The 25,212-nt window shown below is 39.7% G+C and overlaps 1 protein-coding gene and 1 non-coding gene across 6 annotated transcripts in view; both read right to left on the bottom strand.

Annotated features, from left to right (window-relative positions):
* utrn (utrophin) overlaps nucleotides 1–16,986 on the bottom strand; it is a 182,015-nt gene extending 165,029 nt beyond the window's left edge. For 3 of the 5 annotated variants that reach the window (XM_044329764.1, XM_044329769.1, XM_044329766.1), the window contains exon 1: nucleotides 6,450–6,549. In XM_044329764.1, the coding sequence (XP_044185699.1) occupies nucleotides 6,450–6,534 (85 nt within the window). In that variant the 5' untranslated portion in view covers nucleotides 6,535–6,549. Of the gene's footprint in view, nucleotides 1–5,140; nucleotides 5,259–6,449; nucleotides 6,550–14,473; nucleotides 14,639–16,574 lie in introns of those variants that run through there. The other 2 variants (XM_044329765.1, XM_044329767.1) reach the window with 2 other exon arrangements.
* Nucleotides 16,987–20,036: 3,050 nt separating this feature from the next.
* trnal-uaa lies at nucleotides 20,037–20,119 on the bottom strand. The gene has a single exon. It is a non-coding gene; the product is annotated as a tRNA-Leu (tRNA).
* Between the last annotated feature and the right edge of the window lie 5,093 nt (nucleotides 20,120–25,212).

Raw genomic sequence — 25,212 nt, 5'->3', positions numbered from 1 at the left:
ATATTATCTAAATGCTCCAGAAATATTAGGAGCACTGGAAAGGAAGATGACTGGGACTGGGACAAAAGTATGAAGCATGGAAGGCTAGTTGCCTAGGCTGGTATATATTTGCACTGCGTCCTTTCTCTGTGCTATTTTCTTTAGAAAGCAATGAACCTAAACACTGTCTAAGGTTCTACTGAGAGCATGTTGACCCATTTTCCACATAAATCTCAGGCACTAACAACAATACCTGAAGGATTCTTTCTTAAGGGTGAAGAAGACAAAGGAGTGACAGCAGAGGGAGGTGATGAAAAGTAGGATACAGGAGACAACAGGTAGGTACCATAAGAAGGGGCCCAATGAGTGATGGCAATCAATCACAGTAGATAATTAACAGGTAGAATGATTAAACATGTCCTGACAGATGAAGAAGAGGAAGAAAGAAAGACAGTTAGACCACAAGACAAAACAACAAAAAAAATTGGAAAAAAAACAAGGAGACAGTGCCAAACAGACTGAGAGAGGCAGCCAGAGGGAGAGAAAAATGTTGGCAACAACATTTAAAAACAACTCAGAGTCTAGCACGAGGAGCAGGACAGGTATACTACAGGTATGCTTTCAACACAATATCAATTTTCCTTTTATAAAAAGCCTCATGAGGAGGCCTCCTATCCTTACAGCCTTATCGGCACCCTGTGGAGGGCCTCTGAGGCCCCCAAGGAGAGGGTCCCTGTTGGCTCAGGTCTCCTGGGTTCTCCACCTTACCACCTTGAGAGGACAATACACTCAATTCATACACGCTGCTCCCCCTCAATCTGTCTGCTGCTCCTACTCACCACAGCACAGGAATGTCTTGCTGCTGGACAGATCAAGGCAGCGGCACAGCTGTGTGTGTGCAAGTGTGCTCTGGAGTGTGTGTGTGTGTGTGTGTGTGTGCGTGTGCAAGAGAGAGAAATACCCTTCCCAAGGGGAGTGTATAAACAACATGAATACACCATTACACATGTCTTCTTATGTCAGTTCACTTACAACTATTTACATATGTATGGCCACACAAGTACTTCAGCCATGTGTGTATGTCATACATACTACTTATCCTGACATTTATATGATTTAAAAAACATAAACACAGCTAAGTTGTAAATAGTCTGAGTCACTGATCTTTAAGTGACTGGCCAGTGGTATGTGTGCTAGTCAATTAGTAGTCCTCACCTGAGGCATTTTAAGCTTCAGGTTAAGCTTCGACTGCATGTATAAGCTTCAGCCTGATCTAAACAAATTTAGTGTCTAATAGCTATAAGTAAAGGTGTTACTGTCTATGACAATTAGCTGCTCTGGGACCAAGAAATACCCATTATTAGTATAATGAATATTCACTTTAAAACTGAACTGGGTGAGATTTTTATGTAAAAATACACCAATCCTATAAGCTTGAATCAATATAGCCCAAAAGATCATTTTGTCAGGTATGCATAGAAAAAGTGAGAAAGTGCCAGATCACTGGAATAAAGGTTTTAAAACTGATGAGAGATATGCAAACAGTCTCTTAAACAGCTCCATGCACATTTGTCTTTCTAGATCCTTTGCTGCAAAGAGTAGACAACTGTGTGCAGTCGACCAATTTCACCTGATACAATCCTCGGTGTTTAACTTCAATTTTAAATTAGACATATCAAATAGTGGATTCCTTTGACGATAACTGATCTGCCTTCTAGTTATGTTAATCATTTCCTAAGAAAATCAGGTGATCCTTTCATTCATAAAAAAAAAACAAACAAATCAGGCAGACACAAAAGACAATGAATTTGAGATCCTGGTGATAACATTACAAGGTTGCATTTTAGCTTGGCCCTATTCCAGGCAACAAGCAATAATCTAGTAACACTGGCGAGCTTTTACTGGAAGTCTTTCTGGGTCACTCGGTCATATGATAAAGATATCCTATCAGCCCAATGAGCAGAAACGAACGAACTGCACAAGCACAGCGAAGCAAGAGAATCACAGTCACATTTGTATGCTGAGCAAATAGCCAACCCCTGTCAAATAATCAGTCATCGTATTTAACATAACTGATGTCACACAGTGGAGGGAGGGAGGGCAGATTCACATACAGACAGTGACAGTCATGTACGGTATATGTGCTGAGAAAGAGGTGTTTATTTTCCTCAACAGCCAAACAGGAAGTGATGATCATATCAGGAAGAGTAAACCCCACTTGTATCTTCTCATAGCTCACTGAGCACATGTACACTCTCAATATATTGTATGTACACACATGCATGCTCACATAGCAGCATGAAGACTGCAATGTTGAGTTTCAGGTTATATGCGGGTCAAATTCTTTTACTTTTGCAATAATTTACATGACAAGAGTGTAACATTTCAATGACCTTAAACACTTAAGTTCACAATCTCTTAGTAGAGCTTTGTGCTAACACCAGAGCTTCGGTCAGCTACTGGAAAGCTTAAAAAAAATGAATGAATTAAAAAAAAAACCAAGGCAATAAATTCTGCAAACCCCCCCCCCCCCCCACCAAAAAAAGCATTTGGATACAAATTTATTATTTTGAACTATGACCATCATCTATCAAATTGCACAGCTGTTCCCATTTTCATGACCCAGTGTTGACCAACATTACATAAGCAAGCACTGAGACGGTTGAGAAAAATGAACCGCTGACAACCCGCAAAACAAGACAAAACCAGGCAAAAAAAAAAAACACACATGTTCCTCAAAGCAACCAGCTGGGAACACAGAGGAGACACACACATAAAATATACAGCCCCAGACTCCCAGTGTAACACTCCCTCCCTCCTTCATCTCACAGGTGGAGAGAGCCTGTGACCACACAGCAGGGAGAAGGAGGGAAACGGTGGGAGGCACTGAGGTGAAAATCAAACAAACCATCGGCAGCATCACACTGTAAACATGAGAGCTCGGAGCTTAAACAAATAGAGATATTTGCAAAGTTTAGCCGCACCGGTGAGCAGCAGTTGTTACCTTCAGCCAAGTTATACTTAACAGTTAAAACTTAACCTATCCCTCACGATTTTCACAGCACAGTCGTTGTCTCAGTAGAGCTTTAAAATCTATGTCGTCACTGACTGACCACATTTTACATTTAACCACAGGAATGACCGGAGGTTTAACTGGCAGAATACCAACCGAGATGTGTGTCTGAATGTTGTCATGATGTTCAAAGTCACTGCATCAAAATTAAACCTATTTTAGTGAAATTGAAAAACAAAGTGCGTGCTTTTCTCAGGTGAACGCTGACAAAGCATTAAGAAAGTGTCATCTTGGCTATGGAACAACTCTCAAGGTGAGGCTGCGCTCATAAAAAAATTTCCCGGTGTGAACTTCACCTTGATGGGAGTCTGGAAGGAGACTCAGCTGTTGGCTGTCTTGTCTTTCGCAGTACAACACCCCCCACCCCCCACCCCCCCCCCCACCCACACACACACAATCCTGCAACAATCACAATGATGGGCTTTCAAGTCAACCACTGTCCATCACTAAACTTACATGCCCTCAAACAAATTTTTCTCCTCTCCTCACATACATACACGAAAAAAAGCGCACAAATCCTATTTGCAGTCTGATTGAAGATATGTGTTTTATTTTGACTCTGTAGGTTGAGAGGAATGCATAGAATTCCTATAATTTCCCAAGCATTCCTCCCTCCTCCCTCCAGTGGTCACTTGTCTAAGCTTGTCCCAGCCGGCAGAGCCTTGTTGACACTCTTCCCTCGCTGAGATCTGGGAATTTGTAAGGAAAACACTCGAAACGTCCAGAAAGATTAACCCGTATCCCCACTTAGCTGCTTGAAAAACACCTTTGTGTTTTGTGTAGATGCGCGCATTGGTGCAAGTAATTAGGGGTGAACGAGAACGGCAAGGTGAGGGGGTACTGGGACCTAGTAAAAGTCAGAGCGGGGTGATGAATTGTGAGCAGCGAGCCAGGTCACTCCTCAAACCTGGGACGAAACAGGAAAACTGTGAAACTCAATACTAAACATAAAAAACAAATGGGAATCAGAACTTGATATAGAAATTTCAGATGAAGCATGGTGCAAAATGTATGACACAGTGTACATACTACTAACTCACAAGTATGGAGAGAGTTTATAAGCTATTCCAAACAACTGTTCTGTAATATATCTGGTAAAAATTCTACTTACAGCCAGCAAAAAAGCTATAAAAAACTGGTATAAAGCTAATCCTTCAGGGAAAGAGGTTTGAGATTGTCCAGGATATCTTTTCAATGGAAAAGTTGGCATACCTGCTAAGAGTTAAAGGCAATATTTCTGACAAGAACTGAGAAAAGTGGATCATTTACATGAAACATGACGATGCCAACAAATAACTGAACTGTTAAGATATGGAATAAGTGGGAATGAGAATGTGTACATGTCTCAGCTGCCCTTGACAAACAATTCTGTAGTATTTGTTTAGTGTTATATTGTTCTGTGTCATATTATATGAGTGCTGTATATGTGTTGTAACCAGAGCTGAAAAAGCAATAAAAATTGAAGTGTATATGTATAAGGAAATGGTAAAGAAAACTGCTGCAGCTAATTATATGAGAGGGGAAGATAAAACTTCTGCTTCATCCAGACAATTCTTCACAATCCAACCCAGTTATTATTTCCTATTAAATGTATAAAAGTCCAATATAGTATTCATTTATTCACTATCCCACTATTGGCTCGGTTACTGATAGAGGAACATGTTTGTAGTTTGAAAAATGATTTTAGTATAAAGACATACAGAGCTTCCATTTTTGTATCCCTGTCCAAAAAAAAAAAACAAACAAACTACTGAACACAAGATTTAGATGTTCAGGAAACCTATTTATGCTTACACTCAATATCAGAACTAACACAGTAAACACTGCAGTGTCTTGTGGTCTACTTACCAAAGACTGTGAAGAAGCACATATAATACTAAATAGCAACTAATTAAGCTGGCAAAATGACAATCCACTTGAAAAACTACTATCTTGCTTTCATAGCAAACATCATATTCTATCCAACCAGTTCAAAGCTGGCATATACCTTGATCAATTTGCACAGTAGCACTAAAAACACGCAGCACCACCTGTGGCATACCTAGCTGTCACCAAGCCATGTGTCACACACCTGTCAAAAGTTCCTACCTCTGAGTTTGAGCCCATAGTCTGCCATCTTTTATCGTAGGCCGCCAAAATGCTGATCCAAAGAAGCAGCAAAAGGCAAAAAATAAAAAAAAACAGGTAAGAAGAGATAGACCCAAGAGTATCAGCAGGAGAGCTAGGGAGAATCTGACATTCCTGCCTGCCTCTCCTCCTCTGCCTGTCTCTCCTTGACCAGAGAGGGAGGAAAAGATCAGAAGAATGCAGCAACAGTAGAGGGGGGAGAGAGAGAGAGAGAGAGAGAGAGAGAGAGAGAGAGAGAGAGGAGGGAAAGAGGGACACTGTCAATGAAAGGAAAAAAGATTGGGGGCAGGACAGGGCAAGCCACGGGTGAGGAGTCATAATGCATTGTGGGATAGGGGGTGAACACAGATAAAACACTGAGACTCTGTTTGGCACCATCCTAGCATGCAACAGGACAGAATGCAAGTGCCGTCACAAGATGGAGAAAAGAGACAAAGAAGGGTATATCAGCCAGAGATCAACACACAAACAAAGACAAAACATGGGGCAGCAGTGGAGGCGATGTGATTAAGAGAAGGCATTAACTTTCTAATCTACATTCGATGGAAATCTACAAACTCGGAATTTGGAACACGTCGACCCCACATATAGTATATTAAACTTATCCTTACACAGAGACTATTAACCTCATACACAATTATGCAGCTGTCACAAGCAACACACAGAGAAGGTGGAAAATACTGGGTCGTTAAATAACTACAGTAAAGTCTGTCAAAGCGAGAGAGACGAATTCAACAGTGTGGAAACATTTGCACTCTTGACTCCAGATTTAACAAGATGTGCTGTCAGGTGTGTGTAGCCAAGGTGAACAGTTTAATCAAAATATAAGGCCTGCACTTCAATAGAAAAAAAAAATAAAATAACAGAAAGCTCTTCACATGCAAAAAAGTGGAAAAGTGTGAAACATTGTGAAATAGTACCACATGACTGAATCATTCACCTTTATTTCACATTCACACATCTTTTTTTGCAACTGAAGAGCAGTTTCTATTTACGTTTCTGAAGGTCACGCTCTTTCTGTTTGATGAAAGCTGTGCGTTTCATCGTTAAGACATAAAACAGAAATATTCACTTGCATGAGAGATGGATTTTTTTTTAAGTTTTGGAGATTCAGTTTGGTTTTTAAAGCCCTTTCAACTAGTAAAACAGATGAAGTGGCAAGTCAACTGGTAAACGAGGTGCATAAACAGCTTAGTTCTCAGCAACGCTTCCTTTAAATTGGCTGTCTAACTCCTCCACAGATGTACTACAGATGTGCTCTTACACTTACCTAGATCACACAGACTGCTCTCACGCTTCCCTTTCCTCCTGAAAAAGCTACGCTTTCTCCACGACATCCACTTGCTCAAACTCATGATGGAAAGCAAGTCTTTTTTGAAAAAAACATAACGAAACAAACAAATCCGGAAGAGGAAGACAAGGTGGTGGTGGCGGTGGTGGTGGGAGAGTGACAGATGCGACAGGAAAGAGAAGGAGGAAGTAGAGGTGTTAAGAGCATTTATCGAGTACTATGGGTGTGTGTGTATTTGGGGCGCTGGGCTGGCTTGTAGTGACATCACACACACGCGCACACACACACACACACGCACACACGACAAGAGGGTGAGTGACAAGAGCAGGGGCTGTTTCAGATTCTCAATTAAAAGGTAAGTGACAGGTGACACAGATTTGATTGAGTGTGTGTGTGTGTGTGTGTGTGCGTGTGTGTGTGTGTGTGTGTGTGTGTGTGTGTGTGTGTGTGCGCGTGCCATATGCAGCGCTGCAACTGACAGCTGATTCTCCCCTGAAAACACGACAGCTCTCATTCTCTCACGTCACAGGAAGTGACAGGAGATAAACATGACCCGCAGTGACCTTAACCCTGAAAACACGCTGCTGACACTTCGGGCCACAACAGACATTTCCTTTGTGAATGTTTACATGAAAGAGACAATTTAACATAATGACTCACAGAATAAGTGTTGCAGGACACACAGTCACAAAAAGTGACACAGCTCCTGACATTTAACGCAGGTCTGTGAGCCAGCGCAGTGGAACAGAGAGCAGGGCAAAGGCTCGAGTCCATTTGCTCATTGACATATTTAGTCAATGAGGGGGCAACTGAATAAACAACTCTATTCCCACACAGAGAGGGTGAGATAGAGAGAGATGAGGCGGGTGGGGAGGGGGGGGGGGGGGTTAGGGGTGGGGAGGCAGAGAGAGAAAGTTCTTTTTCCTGTGTTTTGTTTTTTCTCTTCCTTTCCTTAACAAAGAGGAAGTAGAGGAGGAATACCGGCCCGGTCCACCCGTGACCAACTTCCAGAGTCTGATTGAATTAAAATCTACTTCCTTCCGTAGAGAGTCGCAGGCAGCTGGTCTGGTCACAACTCAGAGGAATGAATGGGTGAGGCTAGTCTTGGCAGCGACTGAAGGAATCAGAGACCAAAAGGGGACTTTCCACTGGGCTGCATCAGTCATGAACCCACAGATAGGCGTCCCCCCCTCTGTCATTCCATATTCGCACACCAACCCGAGAGCATCCATCGTCGAGCTGCTGGAGTGAAGCAGCGCGAGTGTGTGTACACCGTCATGAACATCTGTCTGTCCCTCTCTCTCACACACACACACACACACACACATTCACACACACACACATGCATTAGGAAGACATGAATGAAACCTTTTAATTCATGTCTTACCACAAACCTGAGTTCACATGAAATGTAGAGACTGCAAGCAACAAATTATATTTTGATACTAGTCCTTTTATGCCATAATGCATTATAAACATGAACAATGAACCGTAGCCAGAGGGGTCCTGAGTCTGGAATGGAAAGATCCTGAACTGACCTGACCACCGAAGCTTCCTCTCCCACAAGCCAAAGAGACCACACATGATCTGGTCTACATGACGGCTAAATCATTTACAATCCAGGTCAGACACATGCCCGTGCGTTTTTCTTGTACTAACAGGCATCACTATTCAACGCTCAGTCTCCACTGACGAAAAAATCTGTTTTCCTAAATAAAATCTACATCGGATCGTCACTCTTTGATGTTCAGCGTGTTGCAGGAGGTTGTGATAAAATTCTGTAATTAACTTTTTTGTTGTGCCCTGTTTCCCTCAGCCGCCCTGCTGATTATCAGCTTTGATTTCAGTAAGTGATTCCTCCACCACAGAGTCATGAAAAAGCAAGAGGCATATACTTTTATCAAACTTGCAACAATGCATTAAGGCCTTAAGTGGACATACTATTGAAGCAGAATTTGGTATTTGCACCTTTTACAAGGGATTTCCTTTCCATTCCTTTCATAACTTTTGTTGTTAGGATTATTATCTCAACAGGACCAGGACCAAGAAATGCAAGATATACTATCACTTAAGAGAACACACGCAAAAACACAAAACACAAGCAAATGAAAAAAAAAAATGCCGCATTGTGAGAAGACACAATCAAATACAGAAGCACAACTAAATACTTGTTTTTATTAATTTGCTTGTGCTTTGTCTTTTTGCAGTGTGTTGAGCTTTCAGGGCCACAGTAGAAAATTGCTGCTTTTAAATGTATTTAATGAGTGATGGTTAGATTCTGGCTAGGGACCTTTGTTACCCTCTCTATCCCCCCATGTTTCCTGTCTCCACCTCAACTTTAATCTGTCTAATAAAAAAAAGTTAAAAAGCCACACACAAAAAAAAAAAAAAAAATCATTAAGAAAAAAAAAAAATTTAAAAAGTGGCAGTGGCTATGATGGCTGTGCTTCTCTCTCTCTCTCTTTCTCACACACACACACACACACACGGAGCGGATGAGTCAGGGGTCTAGCCTACATCCAAGAGAAAGAGATGGAAAATGCACTTCCCACAATGCCACAGGACTCCACCCATGGAAAGTAGTAGTTTCCCATTTCTAAATCCACAATATCTACCTATCACCAACCACTCTGTGCAGCACTGGAGTAATATTCCCTCCAAGTTGTGATGGATCTGTAATAGTCTGAACTACTGGAAAACCTAACTGTACAGTTTTTGGTATCACCTCTGTTAACAGTGTCAAAAATGTTTCATACTTTGAATTCTGTAAGAAATATACTTGCAACAAACTTGTAACAATGACCAAAAGACAAAAAACTTCAAGGCTATGAGAAGGTGGACATTTCAATTCCTTTAAGTTATTTACTCAGTAGTGAAATATCACTGTAGCTTTAAAGGGTTAATCTGAACTCTTTCCAGGCCTCAGCCTGTTTTTTTGTTTTAGTAAATCCTGTCATGCGAAGGGTCAGAAGGTAGATTGGGCAACATGGCTTTGTAGGCCTAATGAGCTCGGAAAAGGGGGCAGAGAAGGGGATTTAAAGCAGGAGGGTTTGCTTTGGGGAAAGAGGAGATTCACAGATAGAGGAGACTGGTTTGTGTGTGTTGAACAACCACAGGAGCCCTAAAGACAGATCATTTTCTGCCTTTTCCAGCCTACTCTAGAGAGTTTAAATGTGATCTAGGCTGGGTGGAGTGTCTGTATGCTGCTGGATGCACACATACACACACGAACATCGACTAAAGAGGCAGAGTCCCACAGACAACCGCACCCAGGGGAGATGTTCCGGCCAGTGCTTCCATTCCCAAATTTCTAGCCAGGATTTTGCAGAGCTGTTTCCTTCCACTTCCCAGGCAACCATATCCAGCAGAGACACTTGTACTATATATATTGCTGTGAGGATGTATCCAGCTACATTCCCTATGGACACTCCCCCTGTCTCAAAGTCAAAATACTCTCATGAGAACTCTCACTGACCATAGACCCCTAGATGACTGATGCTCTAACACCAGAAACAGAGAAATAAACAAACGAAGGTCATGACATCTAAGAATGAAGGGGCGGCCGTAGTGAAAGCTTCTTTGTTATGATTTTGGTTCCATGCTACCCACACATGCAGATGCACACCCATCATTAGGCATTTGCATAACACTGCATAGCACTGCAATCACTGATAGTTTGAAAAGTGTTTACTGTTGTAGATAAGTGGCAAACATGCCTCCAGATAGCCTCATCCAATTATTTCTGAACTAGTAATCCAGTCTCTTTCCACAGATGCACACACACACACACACACCAGCTGAAATATTTCCATTTACATGGTCCACCCTGCTACATGAGGCCAAGGCTAGAATTAAGCATGACATGTAGCTGAGCTAGTCTGGTGACAAATCTTCAAAAAAATCTTCTTACCGCACCCTCCACACCCTCCATTTGGTGACAATCACATTCCTGTTCTCTTGTTAGATACAACAATATATTCTCCATTATGTTCTGCATCACACCCAAAGACAATGTGCAAGCAGATGGCCCTGTGTGTAGCTCAGCAGGTAAAGCTGATGATGATGATGCAATCTATTTTATGTTGCATGGGAGTGACACTGTTATTGTTACATTTACAAATGCTCCATTACACACTAAATAATAGGAGCGTGAGAGAGAGAGAGAGAGAGAGAGAGAGATGCTAATGTGCAGAAACAAGGCAGAAACAATGGAGAAAGATTAGGAAAAAGAGCGGGTCAGATAACCAAAGCTCTGAAAGTGAATTTCTGAGAGGGCTCTTCCCCGCTAGAGCTCTCAGGTGACAAATAAACCAGGAGAAAAAAAACCTCAGGTGAGTGTCCATTATTGTGTAATGGCTGTTAAACAACAGCCCATAACCCTGTGGATGATATTTGACCTTTCACATTTGTCTGCACTCTGGAATGGGCAGGGGGAGGGTAAGTGGAGCCAGGATAGGTAGATAGTGTTGGGGCAGGGGGGTTGTGGGGGGTTATAGGCTAACCCAACCAGAACTTTGTCAAATAGTGTTTGCAAGCACTCCTTAAACATCTGTTTCAGCCTCTTTAGAGCTGCAGCGCCATGTGGCAAACCACACACATCAACAGAGTTCAGCCTTTAAGGTCGATTTTAGGACTGCAACTAACAGTTTGTTTCATTAATGTGTTGATGATTTCTTTCTGTGAAATGTGACAAAATAGAAAAAAAAAAGATATTTAATTTACAATAACATGAAACAAAAATGCTCACATTTGAGAAGCTCAAACCAGCTATTATTTACTGTTTTTCTTGATGAAGGACTTAGCAATTAATTGATCAAAAGCAAAGTGTTAGCCACATACAACAGGTAGATGTTGGTCATGTGTTCATGTTTTAACCTGTCACCTTTGCTTAGTTGACAAAAGCAAGAAAATGGTCGTTATGTAGTTGATAACAGAGTCATTTCTCCCAGATGTACTGGTTTCTCCAGCTTCACAAGACCTGCACCCTCCTTCCTCTGTTCCTTACCTAACGTTTTTCTCTCTATCCCTGATCCATTGTGGGCTTACATAACAACTTGACATGCTGGAAAACATGAGCCACCACCTCCTCATGCCCCTTAAGAGGCATGAGTGTGCATATATGTCCGTGAAAGGGTGACAGACTGTCTAACTAACTGACCTCCATCATGGAAGGCAGAGCAACAACACACACCAACAATGATCTCACTTTAGTACTAGTTTACAAAGAGAACACACACTGGCTGAAATAACTAAACAGAGGCTTTAAAACAACAGAATGTGCTCACTTGCTCCACATGACCAGTGATAACTTTCTGCCAATCAGTAGTGATGACAAAAACAGACAGGTCTAAGGTGTGTGTGTGTGCGCGCATGCTGTGAGTAGACACTCCGCTGTTGTGAATAAATACGTCAACCATTCAAACACGCCCACATAGTGTCCAGCATGGAAATCACATGAACAAGTGCGCTAATGCTTTTCTCGCAAGGCTCATCTCAGCTGTAAAAACATCCTTCCACCTGCCCACCCCACACACACACACACACACACACACACACACACCTGCTCGTCAATCACCTCTCAAAGCACTTATAGGTTACAAATCTCTCTCTTTCTCACTATCCATCTTCTTGTCTCAATTTCTGACACAGACACCACACGGGTTTGTTTCTATAGTTTTAAAAGCCTCAGCACCTGGGAGCATTTTGATTTGTAAAGCCATAAATTGTGTGATGATGCAAAGAAGAGCAGGTGTTTTATTTAGAGGGGAGGGGGGAATGTATACTCAATGTGTCCTGGTGAAAAAGAGGTTTTTCAGAAGTTTCGCTAAGGTTGACACACTTCACATCCTCTCTGAATTATGAAATAGAACACCTAATTTCAGCCATACTTCTGTAATACCACCAACTACACACAAACCACCAAAAAACACATCTACCGAGTGAAGATAAGAAACAGTTGAGCCATGGCCTGCAGGTTATATTGATACAAATGTGCTCTCTGGTATTTTGAGGGTTGATTTAGTGAGTGGCTAAGCTACGTGCTAAATTTTCCCCTCTTTGCCATAAAAGAAAACATTACTTTTGGGGTTGCTAGGAAACCTGAATCTTTGTAGGAAAAGCATTGTGGTCTGAAGACAAGCGTTGTAAATTACTCCGTCGGCACGGTGGAATTCCTGGCACGGACTCTGCCAGCTTTCTGAGGCTGGGCGGCCCGGGGAAAGCTGGCACATGGACTGGTTAGGACGGATAAACCTAAACACTTTTCTTCAGACTATTTTCTGCTCTGTTTAAAGATTAACAATAGAGAGAGAGAGAGCGAGAGAGAGCATAGATGAGCTGTGTGCAGGAGGAATGCATAATAGCTGTCAGATATGTTTCAAACTCCTGACATCACAAAATCACAAGCCACTACATTTTGAATCTGGGTACAGACGCCTTCATGCCATAATGCACTACATTACAGGTCACACTATCCAAGAAATGTCAGTCAAATGAAGTTAGGGGTTCAAAGAGTGCAAGAGTGGAAAGAAGCACAAATAATCCATTGAAAGCAATGATTTTCCACCTTATGGTGACTATGACTTCAGTAGACATTTACATACATGGTGTTTAGTTTAGCAGGTTAGCTCAGATTAAACCATCAATGCATGAAAGTGTTGCATGTTTAATTTATTAAGTTTATATCTGATATATGTACAGAACTACGTTTGACCTGTATGGATAATAATAAAGTGCCATATGTTTGACTCTTTTCTTTTTGTTTTCTCTTGTCTCTGCATGTAATGTAAGAAGTGTCTTGTGAGCCCATGTGGGCTCTTTGATCAATGACACTTGGATACAAGTATTCATTCATTCATTCATTCATTCATTCATTCATTCATTATGAACTAAATCATCATATTTATCATTATCATGATGCATGGAGGATGCTTGTTTTGTAAAATAGTGATGTCTTGTTATGATGGGCCAAATGTTTGGCATGAGACAGACACCAAACTCACTTCAAACAGTCAAACGTGACATCTTCAGATTTCTTATTTTCTCCGACCAACAGTCCAAAAGCAACTATACTCTGTTTACTACCATGTATGATGAAGAAAAGCATTAAATCCTCACATTTGAGACTGAAATCAGCAAGTGTCAAAAATTATCAAAATAGTTGCCGATTAATTTTCTGACAATCAACAAATCGATTAACTGATTCAGCATTGCAGCTCTGTAATCATTTGGTTCATACATAGTAATAAGTAAACCTTTGTTTATGAGCAGACTGAAGCAAGTTAAGAAGATGGGTGCTTGTAAACATATCAACACAATCTTTTTTTTGGTGGGTACTTGCCTTAAAATGGTTTACCTTCCATCTTATGTCTTATCCCACTATTGATTGTTACATCAACACATCTTAATTCAATGTGAAATCCTATTCAAAAGGTATCAATGAGTTCCATCTTTTAGCAGACACGAACACACAAAGTATTAAGTACTCTTTCTAGAAAAACAACTTGTTTGTTTATCTGTCTCTCTCTGAGGCTGGTGTCTACAAAAGATTAACCTAAGGAATGAAATGATCCACTGAAAAAGGGATCACAGGGTGCGGCTCTCTAGACCCATCCCTGCATTCATGTTTCTCCCCTTTCTCTGCAGTCATTGGTCACTTTTTCTTTTTCTTACTTTCTGTTTCTCCTTGCAAACGCGTTACTATCAACCATCTCTGTTTCTCTTTATGCCTGTGGTGCTTGCTTTGCCTCCATGGGAACTGAGGTTAACCATGCACAACAGGATTTCTGGCTCTGTCAGTGTTTCCTTTCAGTCACTGCTTTTATGCATGTACAGCAAAATGTTCATTCTATGCCGTTATGTGATATGCTACCATATCAAAGACACATATGCTTACATACTCTGCATGCTGTGTGGCTATTAAATGCACTAAACAATACGGCTCAAAACAACAATCTAAACAATGGCCAAAACTATCAAAACATACACAACACAAACACACATACCAGATCTCCACTTGATGATGTCGTTGAACTCATCATTGGCTCCTCCCTCTGCGACGTCACCGTGTGACGCCATGGCAGCAAATTAATCCAATGCTTTATTAGTTGAAATGGTGTGATATAGTGCCAGGCCTCTTGACACACAGTGCAACAGCCCTCTTTCTGCACCTGTAAGCGAGAATCAAACTTAAAACTTGCATTCAATCAATTCTGCAGTCGCTCAACTTTGCAATATGTATGCCTTCCCTTAGCTCTTTCTGCTCTAATGTGACTTAATCTCAAAAGAATGTGGGTGAGGAGGTGTTAAACACAAAAAACAACATGGTCACATAATGGTTAAGCCTGCAAGAAGATCTGGCACCACATAAGGAACCACACAGGTCACTAAGACTAACAGCTGTTTTAAGACACTTCTATGTCCACTCATCATCTCTGGTAAGGAAACAAACCAGTCTCACACAGTGGCCTTAGGCTGACACTCTGGGCATTGATTTATGTGTAAAACCACTCCTGTAAGAGTAATTGATGCTATAATAGCTGACAATCATAGTTAAGACTTTTGTGACGCCTCAGCAACAAGCCAGCCAGTTAAGTCAGTTTGAGGTTGAAACACCCACAGAGTGTCAAGCAGAGGTGAAATTGGTCTTTTGCCAACCATAGACATTTGTTTGTGTGTGTCTGTTTTGCTTTGGGTTGGTCTCCACCGTCATCATAGACACCCAAAGTCTTGGTCAAATGTAATGCTCTTTTCTAATGTTGAATTCTGTTACTTTCAATGCACTCCATTATAAACTTATGAGTCAGCAACATAGCTTATTTTAATCACATGTACGTTGACAAGAACATTTTGCTCCTGGCAAACAAGCTCATGTTGAACTCTGACAGTGATTTCAGCTATCAGTGGGTAAGATTTATCATCATGCAACCAAGTGATGCAGTTCAAATGTTATCAAAAACAAACTCTAAGCAGCAGCAAACCCTAGACTCTGATGAGAGGTTCCTTTGGGGGAATAATGAGGAATTACTTTGCATTTTTAATCTGTTGTCATGTGATAACAGTGGTAAATGTCATTGTTGTGGTTCTCAGTTTCACACACAACACTCTGCTGTGCGCTCTGCCTCCAGTCAGAACCTAAAAGGCAACATGCACTAGGATAATCTCCAAATGTTCAATTTGACCTAGTGAATATGTTAGCTGCTGCTGCAGTGACATGATAATCCATCACAGGTTATTTTTCAGACAAATGAGTTACACATTGTTGCAGCTTTAGTGTAATGCTTGTGGTCTACTTAAAAAAACATCCATGTTCAGTCCCCAAATAGCTTATTTGTTTTACCATGAAAGGAGTTGATGTGCAGTTTTATCAGGCGGTGCTTGCTTGGTGAGTTACACTTCTTGAGGGATGATGCAAGACCCAAAAATAACAACGATAAACTCAAGGAAAAGGCAGCCTCATATGTCTTACTGGTGTCTTTTCAATTTCAGTTCCTCTCAATGTGAGAAGACTGGTTTTGACAACCGAGGCAAAACAACTGAAGGGATTCAATTAGCCAGTTTAATCGGAACCCTTTGAAGCTGTACATTTCAACAAGCAGTGTAGTATAGTAATGTAATTTATAGTTCGGTTGATTTAAACAAGATCTGGGTGTAAATGCCTTCAACCCCGTAGATTTAAAGCACTCCTATGCTGTGTTAATCTGATGAGATTACCACCTTCCTGACAAAAAACATAATATATACTACTACATGACACATAAAGGGACTTTTAAACTGTGAATACATGATGGCTTTTTTGTAGTTAATGTTTCATCTCGTAGGTGTGGCTGTAGTATTTATATCTTGCAAACTTTTCATCAAGCAATTAGAAATCTGGTTGCAGTGTAGCTACATTAACGGCTACGCGCGAGACCTCGGGTCAACACTGATTGTTTGGGAGCTAATTTCAACGTTTTAACGGCTACTTTTTGATGGCTACACCTAAAGTACGACTTCTGACTTCACAACAACGTAAACTAAATGCTATGCTGTGTTGTGTAGTGTTGATACAATGACGGTCAACATTACAGGTCCGAAACATTTCAAGAGCCCATGTCACACACTCACCTCTGCTGTCACCAAGGAGTCAGGAGACGTGGTCCCTCAAAACAAGTCCAAAACGTGAGGAGTATAGATACACAAATAAAGTAAGGCGTATTGAAAAGTTTAAAAGTTTAAAAAGTGCATTAATCCAATTAGTTTAAGGCATTTTCTAAGCGGTACGAGGCACTCTTCTTAACTAACTAAAGCTAACTAGTAACTGTTAAGTGAGAACCGTCCTCCAGCGCATCCAGTCTCCACAATGTGCCAGGAAAAAAAGCTTTAAGAGACGCCTTTTGCAACGCAAAGCAAAGCCCAACTATCGTAATCTTGAAAAGCACACGGCAGGCTGTCTCTTTGGAAACGGAGAGATTTGTTATTACATTTCACGGATGAACACCGCACAACTGTGGACTCAGGTCCCACAACTTTGTTCCCGTTGCTTACTTGACGCCTGATGCCAATTTTTTTCCTAGGATGGCGAAGTCATAACCCGCCCCACTCTGCCTCTGATTGGCTACTACTCGTTGTCTTCGTTGGTTGGGTTGGTTAGGTTTAGGCATGAGGAGTGAGATTGGTTGGGATAAACCAATCAAAGGCAGACTAGGGCGGGTCATGACTTCGCCATCCTAGGAAAAAAAATGTATCGCTTATTTGGACTCCCTTCTGGCTACACTGATGTTAAGTAAGACACAATTAGACGAACGTAACGGAAACGTTGGAATAATCCTTCGAAATAAAAGAGCGAAACTCGTCAACTTTGGCGAATAACTGCGATAATCACACAACTGGCGCCAAAAAGCAGTCGTTCCCAAAGACTTAGAGAATAATTGTGTAGTTTTGCAACAACTAATCATAATACCAGTTTAATGACGGGTTTACTTGAAGGCTCCCGTTGATAATTACCCTGACATCCCATACAATATGTTTATATCCTTAAATTACCTTCGTGACGTACTTTATGACTCAGTGAATTGACGACATCGTCATTTTGCTCTTAAATTGACTCTCACTTCACTCACTAGTCAGCATTTCAGGAGTTATCCCTGAATGTCAAGTCAATCACGTTTACTTTGAAAGTTTTGACAGGAAGTAAAGTGTTCACTGTGGGTGACTTGACAAATTGTGTTTAACTTCCCTCTGGCTGTAAAAGTTTTCCCGACGCGGAGATGGAAACATGGCGCGGTGGGCGTCACGTGACGTAGCACCAATGAAACCAGTGATTCCCATAAGAAAAACCCAAAGCCTTAAAACAAACTTTAATTGTTCTTTTTGTCCAGGTAAACGCAGCATTAATTGACTATTTACACTAAGCCATTCAACCCAAGTTCTTTGCCTTATTGTAATATATATGCACTCTGACACATTATTCCATTCACTCTAATCTTGAAATCTATTTACAGTGGGAGAAGTATATTTGCTTAAGTAAAAACAGCAACACCACAATGCAAAAATACTCCATTACAAATAAGTTTTGCTTTAATATTATCAACAATGTACTTCAAATAGTAAAACTTCAAAAGTGAAAGTATTCATTACACAGCTTTATTATCATTCAGTGTTGTATTATAATATTAGCTTAATATGACTAATGCATTAACATGTAATCAACATTTTAATGCTGTACTTTGAACTATACTCAGACTACTGAATCATTCTATCAACTGGTCGTGTTTTATATGTAAATGATTAATCTATTAAATAACTAGCAACTATAACTTTTGTAAACAAATGTTGGGCAGTAAAAAATACTGTGCAGTATTCCAACAAACTTTATTTATATAGCACAAAATTCAGCACAAAGCAATTTACAAAAAGAAAAAAAAAACAATTTATACAATAAAAAATATTAATACATAGGAAAAGAAATTAAAAAAAAAATAACAGAACAGCAAATATCATTACTATAAACACTTCCATCACCACTTGTACTGTATCACGTTTCATTTTATTATCCTAAGTGATGTGTTGGCCTGCAAAGCAACAACTTTTCCAGTACCTGAGGGGACTGAATAATACATGAAGGCCCATGGAAAGAGTCTCTGTGGCTTTGGGGATGCAGAGATGTTGATCTTCTATTGTAAAGCCTCGTCCTTCTCCCTTCCTCTTCTCAGTTGTCAGGGCTCTTTTGTGGATGCTTCCTCACACAGCTCAATGAAGAAGCTCAATTTCACAAATTAGTGTTCTGTAAGACCTGGAACACGTATCAACTAACACATATTTGTTTGACAGTGAGTGGATAGGGAGTGTGGGGACAACCTGGAATTCTCACCTGTATGTTCACAAACAATATGTAAAATGAGGTCTTGTGTATTCAAGGCTCCAATACTCTACTGCATTTTATGATGTGCTGCAATTTGTCACTCTGGGCTTTTTTGATACACATGTGATGCATATTTCCATTTCTTGTGTCTGTGAACACTGTAGTACAAAATACCTAGGCCAAGGAGCTTTCAAAAGGCATATTTTCCATCTGCACGCCTTAGATCTATGTAACTACAGCTCAACAAACTTTGAATACTACTTTAGATGAGGTGCAGCTATCTTCTGTGAAGTTTTCCTGTGGCAGATGCAGATGACTGGGTGTCCATGGTCCAAGGCGTCGCCCTTGCAATGAAATTATAGGGGTGAGAGTGTGGTAGCCTTCAACGGGCCTTTGCTGGACTGCAGCCCAGAGGCTGCTAGAAGGGCTTAGAGTGCCCTCTTCTGTCCTAATGGTGCAACTACTCCTGAAAGATAGACCACATTCACTTGAGGGACTTTATTGCTCAAATAAGCGCAAAACGACATCTATTCGATTTACAAACATATTCCCCACAATTAGTTGAAAAACGTTATTGGCACCTCCACTATCACCAAATATGCCAATGTATGGATACTTTGACGGTATATACCAGCAGGAGGTGGGCGTGTACTGTCGAAAATTTAACTAAATTTAACATTTAACTTTGTACAAATATGTCTTATCTGCTGCTCTGGACGTCATCCTATTGTTTGAGCGCCCAGATTATTCAGCATTATTGTACCATCGTTTTTCCGGTCTTGACTTCATTTAACCTGCCATTCTTACAGATCCCTAACTGTCTAAAAATCGTATTTGTATTTAAGTAAAAGTGGACTAATTAGTAAAAACGCAGAGCTGATATGAAGGACATTTTAGTTTATTTAGGTGCTTATCACGGTACATAATTAATATCTTCTTTATCACAACGGATGTCTTTTTTTATTCATGTTCTTGTTATGTTTTATCGCTTTATATGGAAGCTTATGTTGTATTTGCGTTTATAAACTCAGAGTGCTGCGTTTGAAGCTAGGGAAATCCACCGTTCATGTTTTCCTTTAAACCTGCTTAGTGTGTTCAACATACCATGAACTAGTAGGGTGTGTTATCGGTATTTCATGACGCCATTCACGGCCGGTGAATGTTGATACTTCTTGTGGTCATCGCAGCTAATTTAATGATGCTAACAGGAATACCAACAAAATACCTACCAGGAGTGGGGTTCGAACCCACGCGGACATATGTCCATTGGATCTTAAGTCCAACGCCTTAACCACTCGGCCATCCTGGTATACACACCGCATCCCGCCACAATGCGACATGAAAAACCGCTCCATGGTAAATTACGTTACAGGAATTGTGATAATTGTTCAAATAACTACGTAGCTATCAACAAACGCCATTATTAGAATTGTTCTATTGCAGCAATGCCTACCGAGCGAGCAGGGCTGCGATGCTAGCGCTATGTTAGTAGCTAAACTAGCAGCTAACTTTAACTTGTCGAGTTAACTTGCTAGCTCGTTGGCAAGACAACACAGCTTTAACACAAACTAGTATGACAACTTCGGCTGTGTGTATGATATATTAAAACATATAACCAAAAGCCATAAATGACAGCTTGTTACCTTGCAAACATCTACTATATATCTATCGTCACCACTCGAACGTTACATATTTAACTGGGAGCTGCAGCTAATACCATTAGCATGTGCTAACTAATAGCGCAACAAGATACGGTAATAACACTGCAATTTCAGTCATATATAACAGAATATTCCGCTATTGTTGCCACACACTGAGCGATCAGTGCAAAAAAGAGGTAAAGCCAACACAGACAGGAGCCTTTGCAGTCATTCACGAAGTCATGCAGGCAGTTACCAAAAAAAGTCCGTAGAAAGTTTTGGAGACTTGAATGAATGCAGTGGCTGTTGCGTGTCTTGTCAAACGGGGGCACTCGAACAGGTCATTCATTTCTCTGCCTAACTGCACCACTTTACAGCAAAGATTTCTATATCAACTTTTGGAAACAACCACTTTTAAAGAAGAGCTAGTTGTATAATTCAGAAAAAAACATGTATAAACACACACAAATAAATGCATAGAATGTACCGTATATATTTAATTAATTTATATCAATGTTAATGCTGTGTTGATGTTCATATTACTGTTATTGTGTACTGTCCAAATATTTGGACAAATTGTACTTTCATACTTTTGCAACATTGTTCTTGAAACTTTCATGCCAACAAAGCCAATTGAATTTGAATTGAATTGAATTATATAATCACAATATGGAATAATAGATATATTACGGTTAAAAACAAAAAAAAAACAAGCAAACAAACAAAAAACCAAATCATTGTATATATAAGGACTGGATGGAGAAAGGAATTTTGTCAGTGACTCACTTAGTTAATAGCAGTGGCTGTATCATGTCAAATGAGAATTTCTGCCTAAGATATGATTTAATTGGCAATCGTAACATATTTAAATCTATAACTAAACCCATCCTCAACTCTATTATACGTTTAATTAAAGGAATTTTAACAAATTCTACTCCTATCACCTCTTGTCTCCCACAACCTTTAGAGGCTGTGACTTTAATGAGGTCAAAATTCAAAACAAAACAATGAGAAATTTATTTAATAACATCTCATACCCTATCTAACAGAAACTCAATTTCACAAATATATTTCAAAAATACTATTAACATGTTACAAACTAAATATTTTAAATTCCCCATAACTCCCAAAGCAGGGTCTGTGGACAGAGGATGTGGTGTTGCTGAACAAATTGTAAAGCCTCCTGTGGTGAATTTGTGATTTCTGATATTGGGCCATGCAAATAAAATTGACTTTACTTGAAGTACCTCAGAACCATATTTCAGTACAGTATCTGAGCAAATGTACTTAGTTATGTTCCATCACTGCTGTGTGGTCACAGGTTTGATACCCAGTAGCTGCCAGATGTGTCCTTCATGCTTGTGTTTGGTCATATACTTAAAGCTCTTACCCTTTTTTTCTACAATTGATTTTTTTCTACATATGATCAACCACAATGTAAAACAACAGACTTCTTTGACAAAACGTCTCATAATCACCCAAAATCTGATCCTGAGAGCAGCAAATAACTTATATCTGTGCCACAAATCTGTTTGTGTTGAAAAAGTTTTTTGTTTTTTGTTTTCAAGAAGAAAACAAAAACAATATAGTATAATCTCATATTTGAATTTATCAAGACAAAAACTTCCACAACAGTCACACAATGAAAAATGTATCATTTTATTCCAGATTTTGGATATATTTTATCACCAGCAGTAGAAACATGATACAATTGGAAATGAGGCTGGAGAGACATGTGGACTGACATGCAACAAATGTCCCCTGCTGGAGTGAAATGTGGACGTTGTGTCTCATCGTCAGCACCTTTAACTTTAAGTCACCACGATGACTGGAATGTCTCATCGCAGATATGATATACAGTATATATATGAACACATTCAAAAGGCCACAGTTCCTATAACATGATGAGAAATGAGCTAAACAATCTTCAATGTTTTCAACTGTAACTGACATACTTGACTGACTCAATAATACTGTTATACGGAATGTCAGATATCATTTTAAATCATTTAAAAAATAAGTTAAAAAGAATTAATACTTAATTAAGTCAATCTTTTTTCCCTTCATTAAAAAATCTCAGCTAAATAACAATCTCAGATCTGAAAAAGTAGTTCTATTTCTTCTCTCCTGGACTATTACAATCATTGGGCATCAGACTGAAGTCAATTGCTTGTCACCAGCTTATTCAAAACACTCATACTCAGCTTTTAAAAAGTTTGAGAAGAAAAGAAAATGACCAGTATCACTAGTCATCCTCATTTCAAAGCTGCCTTTCAGTTTTAGAATTCAAGTTTTTCCTGGTGATTTCAGGCACAACATGGTCGAGCTACAAGTAGCATTATATAGATTTTAATCTAAGCCTGAGAGCAAGAGATCTGCTGGTCTAACAGGTCACCTAATACCCTGAGTAAGTTTTTTTTTTTCCACAGCTTTGGAAAATAAAATTTATATTGATACAATAAATCAGTATTATCTTTTCCATAACTTATTAAAGCTTACTTGTATCACCAAGTGCAACGTACTGCGTCAGAGTATATATATATATATATATATACACACATATGTATTTACATATTTACATATTGTTGAGACAGACACATACAACACATACACAGACAGATGTAGACAGATACACACACACACAAACAAACACACACATATAAAAAAAACTTGCGCGCACACACACACACGCGTGCGCACACACACACACACACACACACACAACTTTACACCAGATGATCTCGAATAGGTGGATTAAGTTGCTGCTGCGAAGGACTGCTGTGAGAATCATTTCCCTGAGGAGGACCTGCAGGAAAGAAAACAAAAGTATAAATGACATAAAGTCTACTCTATATTATGGTGACCCATCCAAATAGATTTTAATATTTTTATTGTCTTTTCAAAGTCTGTTTTCAAACAGTTAATAGTGAACATTGAAAAGTTTCACTGAATGGTTTTAGTGTGCTCATGAATTAAGTTTTACAGGTGACTCTTAATGCTCTATGTTACCCTGGGGTCGACCACCAAACATATCCTCATCCTCTCTGCTCTACACCTCTTTAACAGTTCTTTAACTTGTTCCCAATATCAATCGATCAATGAGACCATTCATTTGTTTGTATAATATTAACAGACTTGACAAGAATTGGCAAGATGGTGCCATCCCATGCATCTTGTATAAGTCAGTGGATTTTGTATTGAATGTTAATATCCACAGAATGGTTTGTATCTGAGGGGACATCTGTTTAGACTCTGGACCTGAGATTGTTTAAAGTATCTGTTATGTTTATCCCTGCATGATTACAGGTATGTTGATAGAATTCATTATTTCACTGTACCTTTCTTGACTCATTTCATGATGTACTTTACTCCTAAAAACAGAAGTGCAGCAAGTAGAAATCCAGAAAACCATACACCTAAAAACACACCAACTCCATGGCAGGACTTGTCCTCAAACAGTTTCTCTGAAACACATACAAAAACTGGTATGACACTCAGAATGTAAATGTCATGAATAAACATACTGAATATCATGTATAGCACATTGGTTATAACATCTACAAAGAGAAAACCTAAGGTGACTAAGCTCTATGAAAACTGAAATTAAAACAGTTGAACATCGAAAATTATCTGCAGATAAAAACCACCAATAGGGCCAATCTTACCTGGTAAAGTGATCTTAGCGTCAAAAAAAAAATACTGTACTTGAGTTCCATTTATAAGCTTTTATTAAATAAACTTCCACATCAGAATTAGCACCAAATAAAATCAGTCAATAATGCCATTAAAATAAATCCATTAACATAAAAACATAGTTTCATTTCCAAAGTACATTTTTATGTGTGAGGTAGATTATGTCCATCTTTGATGTCTGAACAACATCAACTTGTATTCTAGACGAACTGAATGCAGACCAAAGCATAGTGCAGGTCAAATGAAAAAAAAGGAAACAAGACATTTAGGAATTGTTTTGCTTGGTCGATGGCATCATTCTTGTTGGCAAGTGAGATTTGTCCATCTTCTACCTGCACCTGAATGCAGCTGAATCCTTGCTGAATGCATTGCAATGACAAGTTACCACGGCACCAAATGCCACAATTGGTCCAAATCACAATCGGTCTGTTGATCTGGCCAAAAGTTGCTGTAATTTAGCAAAATTGCAAGCTCTCAAAAATATTGTGAAGATTTTTTTGAATTTGTGTAAATTATTGCCGTCACAAAATCGCAATTTTCCTGGAGGGACTATACAGATCCTCTGCAGAGGTCTAGACTTGTGGAGTCAAAGAGCTTCAGTGTAAGTATGAAGTTTTCATTCAGTTTAAAATGTTTTCAACTTGCTTTGAGCTCATTCACTTTGTCTTCAGTCTGACCACACATTGAAATTTCTTCAGAACTAAAAGCATGTTCACAATTAAAATCATTTGAATATCAAAATATGATTAGGCAGAAACTCACCATGGATATACACGTATGTCTTAGCATAAATCTGATGGTTGATTTCCTCCTGTGTGGCAACACAGCGATACATGCCGGTCTTGGTCACGTTAATGTTGAGGATGATGTCGTAGCTGCTTCCTCTTTGAATCACCTGTGGTTCTTCAGCAGGAAGGATGTTTCCATCACTGTCCTCCCAGTGTGATTTAGGTCTTGAAAAAGCACCCTGAACTTCACACTGCAGCAGCGCCCAGTCCTCTGTTTCATGAAGTGATGTGACATACGGCTTTCGAGCTGCACCTATGAACATAGTATAAAACAATAACTT

This window comes from Thunnus albacares, chromosome 16 (assembly GCF_914725855.1).
Source record: "Thunnus albacares chromosome 16, fThuAlb1.1, whole genome shotgun sequence".
Taxonomy (NCBI): domain Eukaryota; kingdom Metazoa; phylum Chordata; class Actinopteri; order Scombriformes; family Scombridae; genus Thunnus; species Thunnus albacares.
Note: the sequence above shows the minus strand (reverse complement) of the source record. Positions and strands in the feature narration are given on the sequence as shown.